The following is a 19,530-nucleotide window of genomic DNA, read 5'->3' as shown; positions in this document are numbered from 1 at the left end:
AGACGGGGAGTGCAAGGGGCACGACCACAGGCCCAAGTGCAGGCATAGAAGGCCCCAGTGCGGGCAACGAGCGCAAGGAGCGTGAGTAAGGGCCCCAGGGTGGGACAGCGGAGTGCAAGAGATGCGATTACAGGCCCGAGTGTGGGCAGCGAGCGCAAGGAGCGTGAGCAAGGGCCCCAGTGGGGGCATAGAAGGCCTGAGTGCGGGCATAGAGACCATGGGGATCGGGGAATAGGCCAGTACGTGAGCGGCTGCGGAACAAAGGGGAGGCAGGCCCGAGCGAGGCGCTGCCTGGAAGTTACGAAGCCCTGAGTGGGGCGTAAGTCCATTGAGAAGTCCGAGCTGGGCGAGAAGGGGCACAGTCAGAGAGCCGTCCCAGGAGGGGGGTGCGTGTATTGAGTTGGCCCCAAGAGAGGACCAGCATAGGGACTAGAACCAAAGTCCTGGTATAGTAAGACTGGCCCCGTGCCAAGAAGGGCAGGAAGGCAGCCTCCCTAATTGAACCAATAAGATCAAAGACGTGGCGGGCGAGATAGAGGGTGCATTCAAAGCCCAGGTTGGCACGGTAGGCAAGGGCACTAGGGGAGCTCACGGCACCCCTAGGGGCCATCCTGCCACAGTAAGGCTCAAGAAAATGATTAATCACTGCTGAGAAGTCCGTTACTTCTGTCAGCAAAATGCCATTGAGAAGTTAGCATGCAGCAAAGTTGATCATAGTATATAGCAGGATCAGAGGCAAGCTGGAGGAGGGTCAAAGAGAGAGAGGTAGAATGAGAGGCTAGGCAAGGTTTCAGATTTTGCTATCACTTTGGCCAATGCATTTTCAGGATGAATGGACAGCAAAATGACATCACCCTGCACTGATAGCCTGAGTAGTAGCTGTGGACTGTTAAAGTTCCAGATATGCACATGGTGACATGGAACTGCACTACCACTAACCACATGTTGGATTAGTGTGTCCCGTGTGAAGCACAATATCCTGCTGGTGAGTATCAGAGAGTACAGAGAGGTGTCCAAATAGCAGAAACATTATGGCCAGGTACAGACACTACACTTTCACTGGTATAACTAGGGACCTACATAATTAATGGTGGAAGTGGGGTGTGCTGTGACTCCTTTAATCTTGCAGGCTCCCCTGCCCCACTTCCACCAATTGGTGGAGGGGCCCTACTTGCAGCTCACTCCTGATCAGAAGGGAGGCAAAAACTGCTGTTTTAAATTATGCTGCCATTTTTGCCTCCTGCCACTGGCTGAGGGGCCCTGGATGGCCTTGCTGTTTGCTGCTGACTGGCAGGGAGGCAAAAATTGTACCATGTTTAAAACCACGGTTTTAGCTTCCCTGCTGATCAGAAGGGAGTGGCAAAGTCCTCCGCTAATCAGCAGTGAGGTGGTGGTGGTGGGGAGAACAAGGGGTGAGGTGGGTGTGGGGGAATATGCAATACGCTATGCACTCTACTTCCACCATGAATTCAGTAGGTCCCTAGGTATAAGTGATTGGAAATTGGTCTACACCTGTAACAGAACAGAAGCTCAGCACACTTAGATTAGTTTAAAAATCATGGAACCTGGTCTAAAATTCCCCCCCGTCCCACCAAAGGACAAGTTTGAGTTCTATTTGCTACCAAGCTAAACTATGCCACTTACAGAAAATCACATAATTTAGATCAATTCCACCTTGGGCTTTTTGAATGTCTACAGACATTCTAGCCTATATCTATAGGGAGAATCCAGCCAACATGTCAAGTAGAATGTTGCAAGCCCTGATTTTTGCAGCTACTTTTAACAAATGGTCACAGTAAATTAGAGCCCTATCAAGAGAAATACTGAGATAGATTGGATGTGGACTGTGCTTCACTGGGTGTCCATTGAGGGAAACACTCATGTCCCAAGTTGCAGAGACATTATGGAGTGGGGAAAATGCATGAAACTGATTTTGGAGAATTCAACTGCAAGTGTCAAATTACAGCAGCATAAGAATAAAACCACCAGATCACTATTGTACCCTGGGACACTACCAGGGTACAACCAAATCAGAAATCAAGGTGTCCATAAAGTCAGAGACTGACTGCACAATTAGATGCCATCAGCTTAGATGAAGGTTTCACATAGATCATTGAAATACAAGTCAAAATAAACTGGCATTAGCATAGAATCTTGAGATAGGGCACTAAGTTGTGCTTTCCAGGAATTTGTTGTGTTTATGTGGATTCAGAAATAGCATAAAAGTAGTTTTGCAGTGTGAACAAATCAAACCGAGGAGTAGTCTTGGCAAGTTTACTAGAAGACTAGTGAAGTACCACAAAATGTACACAGAAGTGAGAATAAGAAACCTGGCACCAGTCTCCATCTTTGCTGGACACCTGTTTTTGATTTGGGATGTCAATGAGAGAACTTGATTATAAGTGCCATAACCATGATGTTGGTGAGATCTATTGGAAGATCAAACATTCCTGTAGCAAACACTGAACAATGCTATAAGGCTACAATTGGCTGCAGTCATGGATTTTTCCTAGTTTAACAGGGCAATGATCTTCAATTTGCCCCACGTCTTAGGGAGTTTTACCTGAGCAACTATTATTCAAGCATGATAACTAAGATAATTCAGGAAGGCAGTTGTTCCAATAACAGATATCATCCACAGAAATCTTTGCCTCAAGGAGTAGGGTTTTAAAGATGTGTGGGTTTAATCCAAAACAGAAGAGACATGGCTGAAATTATAAAACCTGATAAGCTTACCAGAGTAAAAGAGAGGGAATAAGGAGAAAGAAGAGAATAGGGCTGAGAAGAGAAACTTAGGGGACCCAATTACACCACAGCAAAACTGGAAGCTACCTTTGGAGACATTCAAGGAGCAAGTAGAGAGTTAGGAAAATCACAAGTGTGTAGGAAAAGGACTCAAGGAGAGAAAGCAGAGCAAAGAGACATTGACTCTATCAAAACTGATAGATTGAGAAGGAGGAGAACTGAGAAAAAGTCTGTGTAATTTGGGTTTATACAGTTAACAGAACAGGGAAAGAAGACACAAGAGATTTAGAAGTGTACGATATCATTAGGCAAGAGAAATAGAGTCCTGGTTTTCTCAAAAAGATACCTAAGAAAAGGGGTAAATAAATTTGCATTGGAACAAATCAGTAAAGTACTTGAATTTTTGGCAGGGGCACCTTACATGGCAAGAGGAAGAATAAGCAGAAGTAAGAGAAGACAAAACCCATAGTTTAGTGGAAAAAAATGCAAAGGAATCAAGTGTGGGGTAAGAGCTGAAATTGGTGAAAAATTAACAGAAAAAAGCGAATTTAGAACAAAGAAGCTAAAACATAAAGATGTAGCAATAAGATGTACTAGAGTTCATAGATTTATGGTGTTTAAAGTCAAAAGGGACCATTAGATCATTTAAAATTTGGTCTGTATCATGGTTTGGTTTTCTTTTCCACTGATCTAGGTAACCTGTGTCTGGCTTAAGCATATCTTCTAGAAAAATAGCTGCTCTTGACCTGAAGACATCAGGAGATAGAGAAGATGACTCTTCTCTTAGTAGTTTGTTTCAGTAGTTGATCATCCCCACTCTTAAAAATTAGTGTCTTATTTGAAGTTTGAATATGTATAGATTTTGTTCCAACCATTAGTTCTTCTTATGCCTTTCACCATTAGACCAAAGAGCATTTTAGTGCCTAGTATTTTCTTCTCCAGGAAAACACCTGCATGCTGTAGTCAAGTTACCTCATAAACTATTTCTTCTTAAACTAATAAGAATAAGGACTAAGCCTGATTTTTCTCTCCAACTCTCAAATCATTTAATGGTGTTTTACTTTGCATTCTCCTATTTTTAACATCCTTTAAATATGGATATTAAAACTGTACAAAATATTTCAGTACTGATCTCACCAATTCTGTATGTAATGGCAAAATCATCTCACTACACCACTCATTCCTCTTTTATACATCCAAGGATTGTGTTGTCCACTTTTTACCACAATACTGCATTAGAAGCTTATGCTCAGTGTTTACATGACCCCTAAGTCCTTTTCAATTATTTCGTTCCAGGATACAACTTCGTATTTTGCAGGTTTGGTTGGCATTCCCTGCTCAGCTGTATAATTACGCATTCTCCTACATTAAAATATATTACCATTTTTCCAATCTTCCTCATCCATAACTTTCATTGGCACAATTTTTTATTTACTTCCAGATCATTAATAAAATTTTGAATAACTTGAACTAAGAATTTTTCCTTTGCCTATACTGAATTTAAGTGGGACATAATTAATTCATCTCTATCCATTATAATGAGGTCCAAAATAGAGTTACGCCAAGTGGTGCAAAACACCATGGGTGTTTGTAAAATCATCATCTATAATTATTGAAACTGAAAGAATGATTTATTACTAATAACTCTGTGGAACCACCAGAACATCACCCTTCAAATTAAATAACTCAAAACAACCTCATTTTCTTTCTATACATTACAGGCAGGTGCTTAAATAGAATCTCATCCTGTTCTCAAATGTAATTTGGTGGTGCATAATAGAAAACCATCTGTACCCCCTCCAAAGCTGTATTAATAAATACATTGATCCAAATGCATTCAGGACCCTGTGGCTCTGAGTTATCAATTACTCTGAAACAAGTAACGGTGTCTTCAGAAAACAGTTCTATTCCTTCTCTCTCACTGCCTACTCTTTCTATCTTTCCTGAACTGGTAGAGAGTTTTACTTCATAACCATGTAACTCATCCCATCAAGTTTTGCTGTATCAGTTTGCATATATAGTACCTATAGACTCAGTTCATTCAGGATGGATGCATTTTACCTCTTTTGAAACTGCTACAAGTTTTAGCGTAGGTACTCCATAAACATACATTTAAGCATTTTAAGCAACACTTTTGTGCTTGCTTATAAATACAGTATGGGGGGCTAATTAGAACATGGATCTTTTAGTTTGTACTGTATATAGTCCAATACCACAAGGCGAAGGATTTACTATATGGTTCACTGGGCTGGGCTCCAGCAAAGACTACAGTGTTTCAAGTCATACTGGCCCCACAGTTCTGCCCTGCTCAGTATGTGTGTATACTCCGGATACCTTTCACAAAGAACCCACATTTTAAATAGTCCCCTACTCAAAACTAGAAACAGGTGTTCTTGTCACCAATCCTGAGATCCTCCAAAAATGTAGATATAGATGAGGCATAGGACAACTTGGTCTAGCTTTACCCTGAAGCCACACTAATCATATGTGACAACCTGAGAGAGGGAGCAACAGAAAGATTCTTTTTGGGGCCCCATTTGGTGATGTTTGCCAGACATTTAAGAAATAGGAATCACTGGAAACAGGAAAGAAAGGTTCAGCTCAGCTGTGGGAGTGAAGAGGCAGTTGAAATGTATACAGTGTAGTGGCTCATCATGACTTTAAAAAGAGTCAGTGCTGAGGCAGACTGTGCTCAATGGGCACCATCATATATCTTACTCAGATGGGTTGCGCTAACTTATTCTTATGGTAGAGTCCCATCAGCGTGTTTGCCCAGTATGGGCTATGTATTTTATAGTAAGTGTTGGCTTCATTTAGTCAACTTCATAGTTGTTTCCATTACCGAGCACATGCTACTTTTAGTAGCAGTTCAAAGATAGATAATGTATTTAATGTGGTTTTGTTGTATGCGAATGAAAATGACAGGCTTATTTCTCCATGCTGATTTGGGCGGGGGGGAAGAGGGGCGGGAATCATCTTGTATTTGAGTAAATACACTATTTTAATTCCATGAGATTTTCAATTCCTTGTTTGTTATCCAAAGTCCTAAAATAAACTGAAAAATATTATTTTCATATTCTTTGTCTGACATTACATTGGTTCAACTTATTTAAATCTGTGTCACATTTTTCTTTTTAAAGCCTTCTACCTGCATTGGTTGTTTGAAGTGCTATATACAGTTAGTGTTTAACTAAGGACAGAAGTATCTCTGCATATCAGTTGCAGGCCACCCCTTTTACGTAGCTCCCTATCCCACACATATAGCCTAAGTACAATAGCAAACCTACCAGCTTCACAGCTAATAGTTGCTACCAGCACTTTTTGTCTTTCTTCACTCAAGGGACTAAAAGGATTAATGGGAAGATCACTCACTGTTTTCTTCTCTTTGGCTCTCTTTGACAACCGCTGACATATTCTGTAAAGAGTGTCATTTCATGTAATGCCATGTCATTGGTTCCAGTGTGCATCATCTTAAGTGGAGACTTGCAAGACAACTTTAGAATTCTATCCTTGCCATTATATTTTCTGTTTTCACTCCAAGAAGACAAAATATAGGCATTGCCTGTTTAGGATGACTGAAAATCTCTATTAGTCCATGAGTAAAATACGGAAAGGAGCCAATTTTCTAGTATAGAATAAATGAACTGCCTCACAGCGAATTTGCTATTTATGAAAACAGTTTTTCCCACCCCATACATTGCATTTGGAGCATTATACTCTTCAGAGACTGGATTAGGGAAAATATCCTAGTTTTAATTTGTTACAATAAGAATAATGGTATGTCTCCCCAAGTCAAATTACTCAGTGGAAAAATGTGCTTAAAAGACATCAGTACTTTAAAGTAAGTGAAATAATGTAAGGGAATCTAGAGGGAGAAAGGAGCATGGGACAACATGCTAACTCTGACTCATCTCTTCCAGTTAACATACATTCAGTATAACTGACTTTAATGAAGTTACTCCAAATTTAGAGTGAATGAAACTAGAATAAGACCATTTGTGTTTCATCAATATGTTCACTAGTTTTATGAAAGAAACAAAGGAACTAAAAATTGATGGATTTGAGTTAATATACATCTTCATTACTTTAGGCATTAATACCATATTCACTTGAGTCCAAGATGAGGTTTCTCCTCCCATTTACCCTGGAGAAAAAAGTCCCTTGTCTTAGAAATGAGTACGGGGGTGGGGGCAGGCAGCTGGTGTGGTTTGTGCTCAGAGACATAGCTGCAACTGCTGCCTGTCATCTGTTCCTCTCTGCTGCCTCTGTACCCTGCCATTCCCCCCCTGCAGCCTCTTCCCTCCCTATTTACTCCCTGCCCCACAGAGCCTCTGCTCTCCTGCCTAACTAACCCTGTCTCTGCACCATCAGGCTCTGTGCATGCTGCAGCCTGGGGCACTGAGCGTGGCTCCAGCCTGGCCCCATAGCAGTGGTACACAGCCCATATGGCTGCTATGGGTGGGCTTGGGCCATGCACTGTACCCCAGACTAGACTGCAGATAGAACCTGCGAATGTGAAACAGAGGCTGGGGGGGAAAGTGGGGAGTAGAGGCTGGGGGAAGGGGAGACCCAAGAATGGAGGCAGGCAGTGGGTAGAGGGGGCAAAGGGACAGGCACAAGCAGGAGTCAAGTTGCTTGACTCCCCATACCTCCTGCCTCACCACTGCCTGTCCTCTTGCAGCAGTTGGAGGGATGAATTAAAGATGACTAATTATAACAAATTAATAATGTTTCCATGTATAGAATCTAATTATTGAGGGGTTGTCTTCAATTCAGGATCACTTAGATTAGAGAAAATATGGTAAATATGGCAAAAAAGTGGGAACAAAAACCCCATAAATGTCCCATGTTAGAAATCTGTATATTTTCATCCAGCACACTATTAATATGATGCAAGAAGAGTCAATACGCTTCTGAATCATAGACAATGGCTGGTGCTGACATCAGCTTCAGATCATCCACATAACAAGCTAGCAGAAGAAGGCTAGCAAATTACATCTTTCACTTTCACAACCAACTTTTGAAAAAATAGGAGAAATACTTGTTATACAACCATAAGTTTTACCGCATTTTCTCACACGCCATAGGCCCCCAAATGAAACACAGGCCTTGTTTTGCAAGGCATAATGTAGAAAAGAAAGATTTTTCCAGAGTTGTGGCCCACTGTATAACAGCCTAAATCTTCCAGGGAACACAGTGTCCAAGAAGTGTGGCATCCTACGAGATAATTTAGGAAAAGGAAATAGGCAGCAGGAACTTCCTGGTAGGGCTCTTCTGGGATGCAATACTACTTTTACTCTGTGTTTCCAGGAGGGCTTACTTTGTCACATGAGGTTAGGCCCAGAAACTTCCAAAGTTGCAGCAAGACAGTTACTTCTTTACTATACATAGGTTTTAAATAAGCTCCTGTAATAAAATCTTGGTTTCATACCACAAGATAATACCAGCAGCAAAACTGCTCTTCAGGAACAAGCTGCAGTGCTTGGCCAATAGGTATGGTTGTGAGAGGGTTAACACAGGGCTCTGCCCCTTCAGCCTTTTGAGCCAGCACAAATGGCAACTATCTTAGCAACTAAGTGGCATGCATAGGCTCCAGGCTTTGTTCTTTCTTGATGAAGAAAACAGCTTCCCCACTTATAAATGTACCCAATTTTGGGGGCTGAATTTTGGGGGAAAAGAGAGCATTAGATGTGAAAAAATACAGTATTTGTGTCAGTAAGTTCTATCCACTTTTTGAAGTCCTATACCTTTAACTCACATATTGTTTAAGGGTGGAATTTTCAAAAGCATTCATCCCTGGCATAACTAACCCACTAAAGTCGACATGAATTTTGCAATTATTTTCAATAGGAGCAGAGTTGGGCCAAAGTCATGTGTGTGCAAATCCCATCTAGAATGACCTGTTTTAACAATAAAGCAAGCTTGACTAATATTACATTTTACAGAACTTTCAAGATGAAACATACTACCTATAAACATTCCATTTAACTTTCAATTTATTACAATCCACCACACACTTATTCATAAATTACGGTACTATATAGATGAAAGTCTACTACATATATCTATTTGTCTGCTCTATTGCAACAGTGTTTGACTGTCACTGCCCTCTACTTGACAAAGTAACAGACCTGAAAAAATGTGTCTGATTAGTGGCTGCACCCTATAGAGGCTTTGGGTCTCAGTAGTCAGTTGGGTAAAAGGGTAAGTATATACTTTAAATTTGTTCATACAAAAATGCATTATGATTCCTATTTATGAGTACTGAAGTTAGATACTGTGGGCACTTTAGAAAAGTCTGAGATAGATATTTGGTCTTTATATTGTAATCTATAAAATACTAACACATAAGTTTGCTCAGCGAAGTCCAGTATTAGTTCCTATACTTGGAACTACTGTCTACCGAACTGCATATACAAGCACATACTATATGCCTGTCATTATACACCAATCTGTTGGCAAATGCCCAAAATGAATGTATCATAAGCACAGAATACTGTACAAATTATTTTAAAAGGTTATTTAAATTTAGTAATACCAAAGTTCTCTATTTTATATTTACATAAAAATCTGTGTGCATTTGCAACAAACTATGTAATCCGTAGTAAAATATGCCTAAAGATGTAAAGAGTTAAAATATTTATTCTACACTAATCTGACATAAAATTGTAATGTCATTTTCTCTTGGGCAGTTAACAACCTTAGTCTGACACAAAGGATGACCTTCCAATTCTTGAAAGCCTACAGTGAAGGAGGGAGTGATTGGGCCTCTCTCAAGTAATCTGTTTCCACCCATTTCACACTCCTGAAGAGGAATGATACTGGGCCAACAGGAGAGCTGCAGAGATTGCAGCAAACAACAGAGAACACAAAAATCTAAAAAGATTTGTTCTGCTACTTCCAGAGACTTCCTGTGTTTAGATGAGCAATCAAAAGGGAATCAACATTCCAACCTTTACAAATGTGATGAATTCTTCCACTTTATCATTGGCCAGCAGAAGTTTCTTCTGCACTACTTCCAGAGCCTGGCCACTTTGCTTTGCCAAGCCATGGAGTTGTTGAGAAGCAGCAGTCTCAAGTTCAGTCATGGCACATTCAGCTTCAATCATTTTTCCTTCTAGATTTGTAAGCCTGAGATCCTGAAATATATCAATAGGAAAATGGCACTGGTACTGACACAGGCAGGGAACTATGAAGTAATTTTAGACTAAAAATACAAATAAATTAACATTATAGGGCATTCTATTATAAATGCCATTCCACAGGAATCTCCAGATGTTACATTCATGTTTAATGTCTGAATTATCAGCAATAATATGATACAGCTTCAGCCCAAGTAAATGAAATCACACACTGAGATACGTTACTATTATTCTGTTTAACATTCTTTTGCAAATATTTACAAATTTTAAACAGCTGACTTCGTAACTTTTCATTTGAAAAATAAATAAATAATGAACATGAAGTAGTGAAGGAAAAATAGGCAATAAATACACTCTATATTAAAACTAGCCAAACTTTAACAAAAATACCTTTTTCCCCAATTCCTCTTTAGTTTTGCGATACATCTGTTCATACTGTGACTTCTCTTTTATAGCTACATTAAGCCTTTGCTTTAATGAATCAATTGATGTTTTCTTGTTTGAACAATCTTCAGTCAGTGCCTTTACCTGAAATAAAAAGAATAACCACATTATCAGCTAAAGCAATTTGCTTTTTTAAATTAAAAAAGTGCAAACAAAAACCAAAATAACAAATAAAAGTATTTTTGCTTTTACTGTACAAATTGATGCTTCAACTAAAACTTAGTTGAATTTTCAGCAATTACAATAGGAACATAATATGTAGCAGGAACTGATCCAGCCAGAGATTAGTTTGTACACAATTTGGCTGCATGAAAACTGAGAGTCTAGACAGGTATGATGTATGAAAAAAGCTCTTAAATTTACTTCCTGGATTAGAGCTTTTAGACATATTTTGCTTATGAAACAAGCTAAGATACAATTTCCAATCTTTTTAAGCACAGGGGAAAAAACCATATGCTAATCAAAACTTAGCTGGGAAAATGGTAATTGTCTGTGATGGGATAGCATGTACAGTCTCCTGGATAACTCATAATAACTTTGTCATGTGTAGTGAGGACTGATTTAGGCTAAATCAGAATGAAAGAATATTCTGAGAAAATCATTCAGTTCTGATGACAGATGCTATTAATCACACAGCTCTACAGGTAATATACAGTATCAGGGAATGTCTTTGATCTTCAGTTAAAGATAATGTCAAATTTATCAAGTTGATCCTCTATAAATAATTATCAAAGAAACACACAGGCTCTGCGCCTGTTCAAACTGAAAAATGGGATGCTAAAAATACTCAAAGAGCAATGCAGAAGAACAAATTACAGCATTGAATTCTCAACTGTTTTCTCTAAAAACAAAACCAGGTATTTATCTTGCTCCTTCCTCTCTTCTTTATTCCCCCGCATACCCCTCTGACTGAGGATTCCTTAATGACACCTTATCTCTGGCATAGAGGGTAAGAGAGTAGCTCTCTCTGGAGCTGACAAAGCTTAATGACTTCAAGCAGAGGCTACCATATGAGCTGTTCAGCCAGCAGCCGCTTTCTAAGAGAATATAAGTACTTCTTGCTTGGCAAATTGTTTATTGCTATTTTGGGGTTATATACTCATCAAGACTACAGCTCCCCCCTGTCAGCTCCCTTTGTCAGGACTGAGGGGCCACACTACAATACAGTATTTTGAAAGATACCGTTAAAGATGTTTTATCATAACTGAAGTTTTTCCTGTTTCCATGAATGCCACAATATATTAAGGAAAGAAATTTGGATAATGACTTTTAGCTTTACTTAAATACATAATCAAGATATGGAATAATAAAACTTGAATTTTGGATCATTGATAATACTGCAATACAAGCAATTAATTTAGGTGGTCTAAAATACTACATTTAACCACAGTAGACAGAGGATCTACATAGGTACATTTCGTGCATCTGAATGTCATATAGAAAAAATCCTTATTTGATCTTCAATGCATTTTGTGTTGGAAAGTGCAAAACATTCCCGCTAGATTACATACATCAAATACCAACACTGAGTTTTTTAATGCTTTATAGTTACATATTTGTACAATGAATTGTGGTGAATTAAAGCAGTCATAACATTACAATTTTGTAAAAACTCAAATGGACAGTAATTACAAAAAGGTAATTAAATTTATTCTATTCTTTAAATTGTATATTTGCACTGCAAATCTGGTGTGGTAGAATAATTTGTGCAATCCAAATAGAATCTTTTTTTTTTTTGTGGTTTAAATATGAATAATATAGAAGAGGTACCCTTTTCTCAAGAGTTTCGATTGCTTCCCTATTGAGTTTTTCATTTTCCTGGTTTGCTTTTAGCCGAGACCTCAAGTCTTCTATCAAATGTCTTTTCATATTTAAGTCTTTCTCCATCCGAGAAATCCTGGAAATAAGAGGAAAAATTACACGAATCACAGCTCTTAATATTTAGTTACTTTAAACACTTAAATGTTTGAATGCAGTGGACATTAATTTCTAAAGCTTATTCTCTAAATAAAAGACAATCGTTTGGGTAAATAGTTTTAAAGGTTTTAGTGAAAGCAATGCACTTACTGAAAAAATGTAAACTAATGAATTAGGGAAAATTATTATTATGTGGTATATATTTTTCAATCATTTAAAAACAGGTGGAATTTCCATTTACGAAAGTCAATTGTTCACATCAATAAAGGAAAAATGTTTCACTGTACAGGTTCCTTTCAGATTGGTCTGTAATTTCAAATTATTTCCTACAAAACACTCAAAATCAACACACACACCATTTTTCACAGAAGTATCTTAAAAAATAAAGCTTACACCTCCTCTGACATATTTTAAATGTTATATGATACGGGATTGTATGCCTTATGAAATGCTTCTCCAGCAGGAGAATAAATTAGTATTTTACACATATACACTGAGTAATTTATTAATATAAGCACATCACTATGCTTCTTTTTCCCTATAAAACAAAATGAATAAATGGTATTTTCAGGCATAAAGCAGTGTTGCTATCACACATTAATGCTGTATAAAACCAGCAAGAGAACTGTGGTACAGTAAATGCCTTCACATATTTTGCATTTGAATTGTCGTATTAATATTATTGAGGTGATTAGCAGGAATACATCTGACAAGCAATGCAGTATTTGCTATGTAAAAACAGTATGATAAACAATCACAATATTTTTATTCTGATTTGAAATATAATAGTTGAAGCCTTCCCTAATTTTATCTTAATGTACTAATTAATAGAAAATATACCCTACTAAAGTGTTTTAAAGAGTCCTTTACATTTGAAATGAGCAAACTGCATCAATACAGAAAATGTTTAATGTTTCTCTAAAAAAAAAAAAAAATTGTGTAGAGTTAGATTAATTTTTAAAATCTTCTGGTCAGACATGGAAGTCGTTAATGTTCTGATAGAGTACATTTATATCCTAACGTAAGTAAAGAACAATATTATATCTGCAGGTAGGAAAAAGAAAAGTCTCAATAGCATGTGTCAAGCCAATACACATGAATTCCAAACATAAAATAACCCTTAATCAATTCAAATCTAAACAAACACAACTGTCCTTTTGCACTTTTTACACATGTAAGACTGGATATTTAATCCAGTTTAAGCATCTAAACCTTGACATGTCTCTTAGCCCCTAGGCAAAGAATTACTGTATTTGAAAGATTGCTTTTAGCAGTGCTGTGTACATCAAGGATAACTTAAGTCGACTCTGGGGTCTGAATCCTGACTTTAGATATTCTTATTGAAATGCAGAAATGGTAGCCAGGTAATCACTCATCAGTTTATATAAAATGTGATCTTAGCATGTACTGCTCTGATTTTCTAAAAAAACCTCGCATAACAGAGGCAAGATTATGAAAAAGAGGAGGTAAAAAGAAAAGGTTCTCTTAACAAGTCTGGGTTTGAAACACTTAATAGCGGTATAAGCTCTTATCTGCCACAGGGTGGCACCAAACACAATGAATAGAGGACAGAACATACTTTTCTTGTAGTTCCCGCATCCCTTCTTCTTTCTCTTGTACTTCATTTTTCAAAGACTTAATGGTGGTTGACTGTTTAGTGATTTCATTGTTTGCATTCTAGACGGAAAAAAAATTATTAAAACATAAATAAAAGTGGATTAAATATTATCTGAGGTATAACCAATAATGAATTTGTTTAAAATAAAAAGGGCTCGTGGAATAAATTTAGTCTATTTTTGATTAATGTTATTAAAGAATAATTAGTATCTGTGAGGTTGTACAAAAGAACATTCTTAGTTTTAATTTATCACAAGTCTTTCCCTTTGAAGGCAAACCCAAAACTAATTTCTTGCCTGACAATATCCATCAATTATGAATTTATGTTTTGTAGGGTACAAGTAGGATTTTTGTACCTCATCAAACTAGATATCCCTCTGCACACGGTAGTCAATAGGAGGCATAAGTAGGCAGGAGGCAAGTAAATTTCTACCAGGTTCATCTTGTTAAGGGTTTGTTGTTTTTTTTAAAACAGTACTCTCCCTACCAGGATGTATATGGGCTCGAAGTGGGGTCCAGATCCTTCAAATAATGGTTCCTTCTAATCCTTTTGATCAAGGATATACAAGCACAAGGAGTCAGACTCCAAAAACAGCTGGTGCTCTACTGTTCTTTGCAGCTGTTCCCTCTCCAAGGTGTATTACTCTTCTGGTTAGATTTCAGTATAAAAATTCGTAGTTTGTATAAGGGAAGTACCAGTCCTAAACATTTAACCAGGTCTAATTTCAGTGAATGGGTGTTCATCTCAGATGAGAGTTAGAGGTGGTCAGTGTTATCTGTTTTTTCCTGCTCTATACAGTAAGAGATCTGCAAGCAGAAACTCTGTTGTGTGTGAATGGACAGGGGATGTTCTGGCCCAGGATTAGGTAGAGATCAATTTAAGAGGTGGGTAGAAAAAGAAATAAATGTAAATATCCATGTTATTGCAGGTTAAAATAAATGTATGTATTAAGAGCTGAAATTAAAAAAACTAGTACATAAGAACAAATTAGACTTTGAAACCCCTAAGAAAACAGCATAGTAAAAAAAGTACATAGATGGAAAATGCACATGCAATGTGTGTGTGTGGGTATGTACATTTCTGCAGATTCAGCCATTGTGTTGTGCTTTGGGAATTTACCCATCAAATCTATAACAGGGAGCAAATAGATCAGACAGGCAGTAAAGGTACTTGAGGAAAATTTCCCTTCTCAGTGAAGGTTTGTAATGCTCATTAACATTAAAGGGAATACCATGCACAACACTATGCACCTAGAGAGGAACAGACTTTTGTGTGTATAGATAGGTGTAAAGTACTGCTTTAATACTATATACTGTCTCCTTCCTAAAACTATAGCTTCCCTCTCATTTTTCTTTTTAAACAGAAAATGTTGGCTACTCACTTTTGCAGTAATGCTGCTTATTCTTTGCTCTCTGGAGTCTTTAATTTATAATTATTTTAGTTTAACATTTTTTTAAAAGTAAAAATTAGAAAAACATGGCAGTAAGTCTAACCTGAAAGTAGAATATTTTAATTTAAAAAACTGTGTGTATATGTTTGTGTGTGCGTGCGCATCCGCATACACGCTGGTAAATATAGGCATACTGTGAAGGATAAAGAATAACGCATAGATTTAAAACCAAAAAGAGAAGAGGAATGTAATAACCATTTTTGTGTTGTGACAAAGATCGGTAGCATTTTGGCTGAGTAAGGACTGCAGGATTTTTCTTAATGAATTTGAGCCCCAGTGATTTATTACACAACATGAAACATTCTAATGTGGTTAAAGCATGCCTAGGATACCAATATTTCTGGGTTCAACATCTCACTAGATCCTGAAAAGGACAGATTTAACCAGAAAAATGTTAACAAGGTAAAAAGTATCAGAATATTTACTGAATTACCTTGCTTGACTTTCATTAGACTGAAGCAGAATACCCAGTTATACAGGTTTACATCTTAGACATGAACATAAATCTTTGTGTGATAAGTTGGCCTCTGCACATTCTTAGAAACTAAGTAAAGCTTTTTATAATGGCTATACAAGTATTACCCAGAGAGGAATTGTCTTTTCCTGTGCAAAGAAGCCATAGGGGGTGACATGGAAGGGGAAGGAATTTCTTTTTCCAGGCAGACTTGGGTAAAGAGAGTTAGGAGAAGCAGGTGGGGATCTTATTTCCAACTAGCCCTGGCAACAAGGATTTGCTAGAGAAACCAAGGTTCTCTGGGTGGAAACCATGGGTCTTTGTATTTTTTCTGTCACCTTTGTTACATCCTTCTGCACATAGGCAGCACAGCCCCAGTACATGCGGCCAGGATATGTTAGACAAATACTGATTTGTTAAACAAAGAGAGCTGATCTAGTACAAAGGGGGCTCAGTAGAAAAGGATTTTTGGTTCGCGACTGTATTTCCTGTGCGTCCTGCCAGAGATAAAATGTCTGCCCATGAGGTACTAAGAAAATGTAAATGCAGCACAGAAAGGGTCAAGCCTTTTTTCTGAGGTAGAATATGGAAATCCATATACAAGTGTTCTGACAGATCATGTGGATTCCAGGTATCGATTCTTTATACCCAATTTAAACTTTTATATTTAGAATGTTAAACCCTCTTCCACGGGCTTGAGATATCTGTGCAAAACGGGACACAAAGTATGTTTAAGAAGCTGTATTTGTATTTATAATTAGCAACAGGATATCCACTTGGAAATGCTTTTAAGAGCATGCTTTTCTTATAGATATTTTGTTGCCATTCAAAAGAAACAAGATACTTGCACCAAATGCCAAAGTTACCATATTATCAAACGTCCCAAATATCAGCCAAACCTGAGCTCCTTACTGAAGTCAATTCCCACTAATTTAGATAGGATATTACAACTCTATTATACTTCAAAGAGAGTTTGCTTGAATCAAAATCAAGTAGAAACTGAGTAACTCTGGGTTGGTATCATAAGTGTTCATGATGAATCTTAAGCAAATTGTTTGCACTCAATTTGCTCAACAGCAAGTTCTGATACCTTTAAAGTTTTAGACCAAATCTTTTACTCTTCATGTTTTGGGAAGTAACTGAGGCTTCTAGGAGTTTGAGAGTAAGAAGAGTAGTGTGGAATACATGCCCAATAGAAAGAGAGCCCCAGTTTTGGGTAGATGAGCTAAGGGATGGCACAAAAGTCAGAGAAGAGGAAAAACAAGTGGCAACCACTAAGATACAAATGAGCGGGGAAAAACTGGGACAAGCAGGAGGCATGGTTCTGGCTCCTAAGAGATGCCAGACTGGCTATATAACAGATGTATAAAATTTTTGAGTGTGACGCCTAAGACTTAAACAAAAGTCTAAGGAGTAGGGGATGAAATTCCAGGGACACTTTAATAAGAGACCAAGACAGGAAGAGGCAGGGGTGGGGACTGAAGTCAAAGTTCAAATGTTGAGAAAGGCCGGTTCTGGTTAATACCACCAGGGTACTGCGGGATGGGTCTATCTAGCAAGTACATTTTAATTAGGTCACACAGCATGCTGGCCAGTTAAAATCTGCATCCCAGCCCCTTCCTTGTTTGAAAAGTTACATATTTAGTCAAAGGCTGTTCAGCATCCTACTTCCAGAAGAGGCCTTTACACTTTGTTGGGAAATGAAAGGAAGCCTGAGTGAGGCTCTGCCTGCAAGAAAAGCATGCAAGTTTTGAACTATTTTTTGCATTACAGTTAGGGGGTCACATATCTTTTTACTTTACACAGGCAGAGCTGTATACCCAAACAGGTCTTCACTCTGCTCCTGCCATACCTCTCCTTCTGGCAGCAAGAGGTCCAGCTGGGTAGGGGGCTGACTAGAGGGAGGCAAGGGCACTATTTGGAGAGTCTGGGTAGAATAGGGGAGTAGAATTCCAACACCTTAATTTCACCTAAAATAAGGCTGACAGGATTTCTATGCAGTGCCATAGGCAGAAGAAGTTCTACAGTACCCAGCCCAACCCAAAATCCCAATCTCAACCTTAACTCTTATCCTCATTGTCTCATCCCTCAGGTCCTTGAAATTCCCTGAAATTCATCACATTACAGATAGAGATGTGCCATCAAATTCAGTTTTCACTCAGCCTACAGGAGCAACTCTTTATTAGGAACAAGGATGTTGTTTCCTTGAAAATACTTTCAGCAATACAGTAGAAAAGAAACAAAAGAATGATCTGTCATGGAAAGAAAACTGTCCCTAGATACAATATTATGTTTGCCATTATACATCAATAGTTCAGAAACATTCTTCTGCCACGGGTGAATGCAAATAACTATTTTAAGATCCCACATCCTTAACAATATATGTATGTACAACTAAATATAACATTTTAAAATAAAGTGTTTGAAAAGCATTCCCTGCTCTGTTGCTTATCTGCTATGACTCAACTCTAACGTACTATGTTTTTCTACAAGGGATCAAGGAACCTAGCTCTTTTTTTGGTGCAAGTATCTTCAAAAGATACAGGGGAAAGTGTTCTAAATTCAGAACCTTCCAGGTAAAAAGCCTTGAATGTAACAAATTTATTTACAATTATTATATCTCTATATGTAATATAAAACATTTACAACATACAGGTAGTTTATACTGCAAATATATGGCCATGTTCTCAAGCCTTCTATAAGTTTTGGGGGCTTTTGAAACCCAGTCCTTATTCAGGTAAAGCTTCCATTAAAATCAATGAGATGTTGGCCTGAACAAGGATTTAGTACTGAACAAGGATTTAGCTCACAGACAAAATATTTTAAATCATCAGTGTACTGTTAAAGGTTAGGTGCAACTACCCTTCATTCGAGACAATCAAAAACAAGTTAAGCTCCTGTTTTGTGGTTTGTGTCTGTGGAAGTGACAGAAGGGACAGCCGCTAAGCAGCGAGGAACCAAGAAAGCACTAGAGACAGCCAGAACACGCAGTAAGAGCATAGCTCTAAAAAAGCTGAGAGGTTTTTTTGGCAGAGCACTACCTGAGCAATGCTTGGAATTATAAGCTAAGACACTGCCGTTCCTGCTTTGCTCACTGAAATTTAAATTTACAAATAGAAAAGGATTGCATCAAACATGTACCTATCATCAACTTCTGTCGGAAACAATTGCTGGGAGCTTAATTTTTTACCAACTGCTTCAGCAGTAACAATTCCAAAACTGAATTCTTAATAGTTTCTTGTGCCAAAAAAAACCTTACAATTTAAATACAGATTCTACTAATCATTGGGTTGTCAAAACTTTTTTTTAACATTAAAACATTTAACTCATCTTTAGTATGAAGTATTGAAAACTGATTTAATACCTGATATTGGGCTTACATACATTTGTTGTCAGCTATTTCTATTCAATAACATACAGTCCCCCATATGAACAGATGATACTGATTTTGGTCTAAAGATTTCATCATTTCTACATGAAAAATGGTAACTTTGGAATAGTTGGCATTCATACTTTCATCATGATGATACAAAACAAAAAGAGTAACATGAGTGATGAAATCAGTGCATCTCTATCTTAATGCTAATCACAAGTCACTACTGCTCAATGCCTTCTCACAGGAAGCTTGGAATCATCATATAGCTCTACAGTACTCTTAACAAGATGATTTGCCATTGATTGTAGTCCATAGTTTTTTCATCTGGCCACATCAGCCTGTAAAAAGTATTTAACTTCAAGTTTAACTCATTTGTTTTAGATT

The 19,530-nt window shown here is 37.8% G+C and overlaps 1 protein-coding gene across 2 annotated transcripts in view; it reads right to left on the bottom strand.

Annotated features, from left to right (window-relative positions):
- The window catches only part of CNTLN (centlein), a 377,819-nt gene that overhangs the window by 31,921 nt on the left and 326,368 nt on the right, over window positions 1-19,530 (bottom strand). For both annotated transcript variants that reach the window (XM_090038766.1, XM_090038767.1), the window contains 4 exons: window positions 13,828-13,925; window positions 12,102-12,228; window positions 10,278-10,415; window positions 9,699-9,884 (listed from right to left, as the gene is read on the bottom strand). In XM_090038766.1, coding sequence (XP_089894892.1) covers window positions 9,699-9,884; window positions 10,278-10,415; window positions 12,102-12,228; window positions 13,828-13,925 — 549 coding nt within the window. The remainder of the gene's footprint in view (window positions 1-9,698; window positions 9,885-10,277; window positions 10,416-12,101; window positions 12,229-13,827; window positions 13,926-19,530) is intronic.

The sequence above is a fragment of the Crocodylus siamensis genome, chromosome 3 (assembly GCF_052110815.1).
Source record: "Crocodylus siamensis isolate JL-2025a chromosome 3, ASM5211081v1, whole genome shotgun sequence".
Taxonomy (NCBI): Eukaryota; Metazoa; Chordata; order Crocodylia; family Crocodylidae; genus Crocodylus; species Crocodylus siamensis.
Note: the sequence above shows the minus strand (reverse complement) of the source record. Positions and strands in the feature narration are given on the sequence as shown.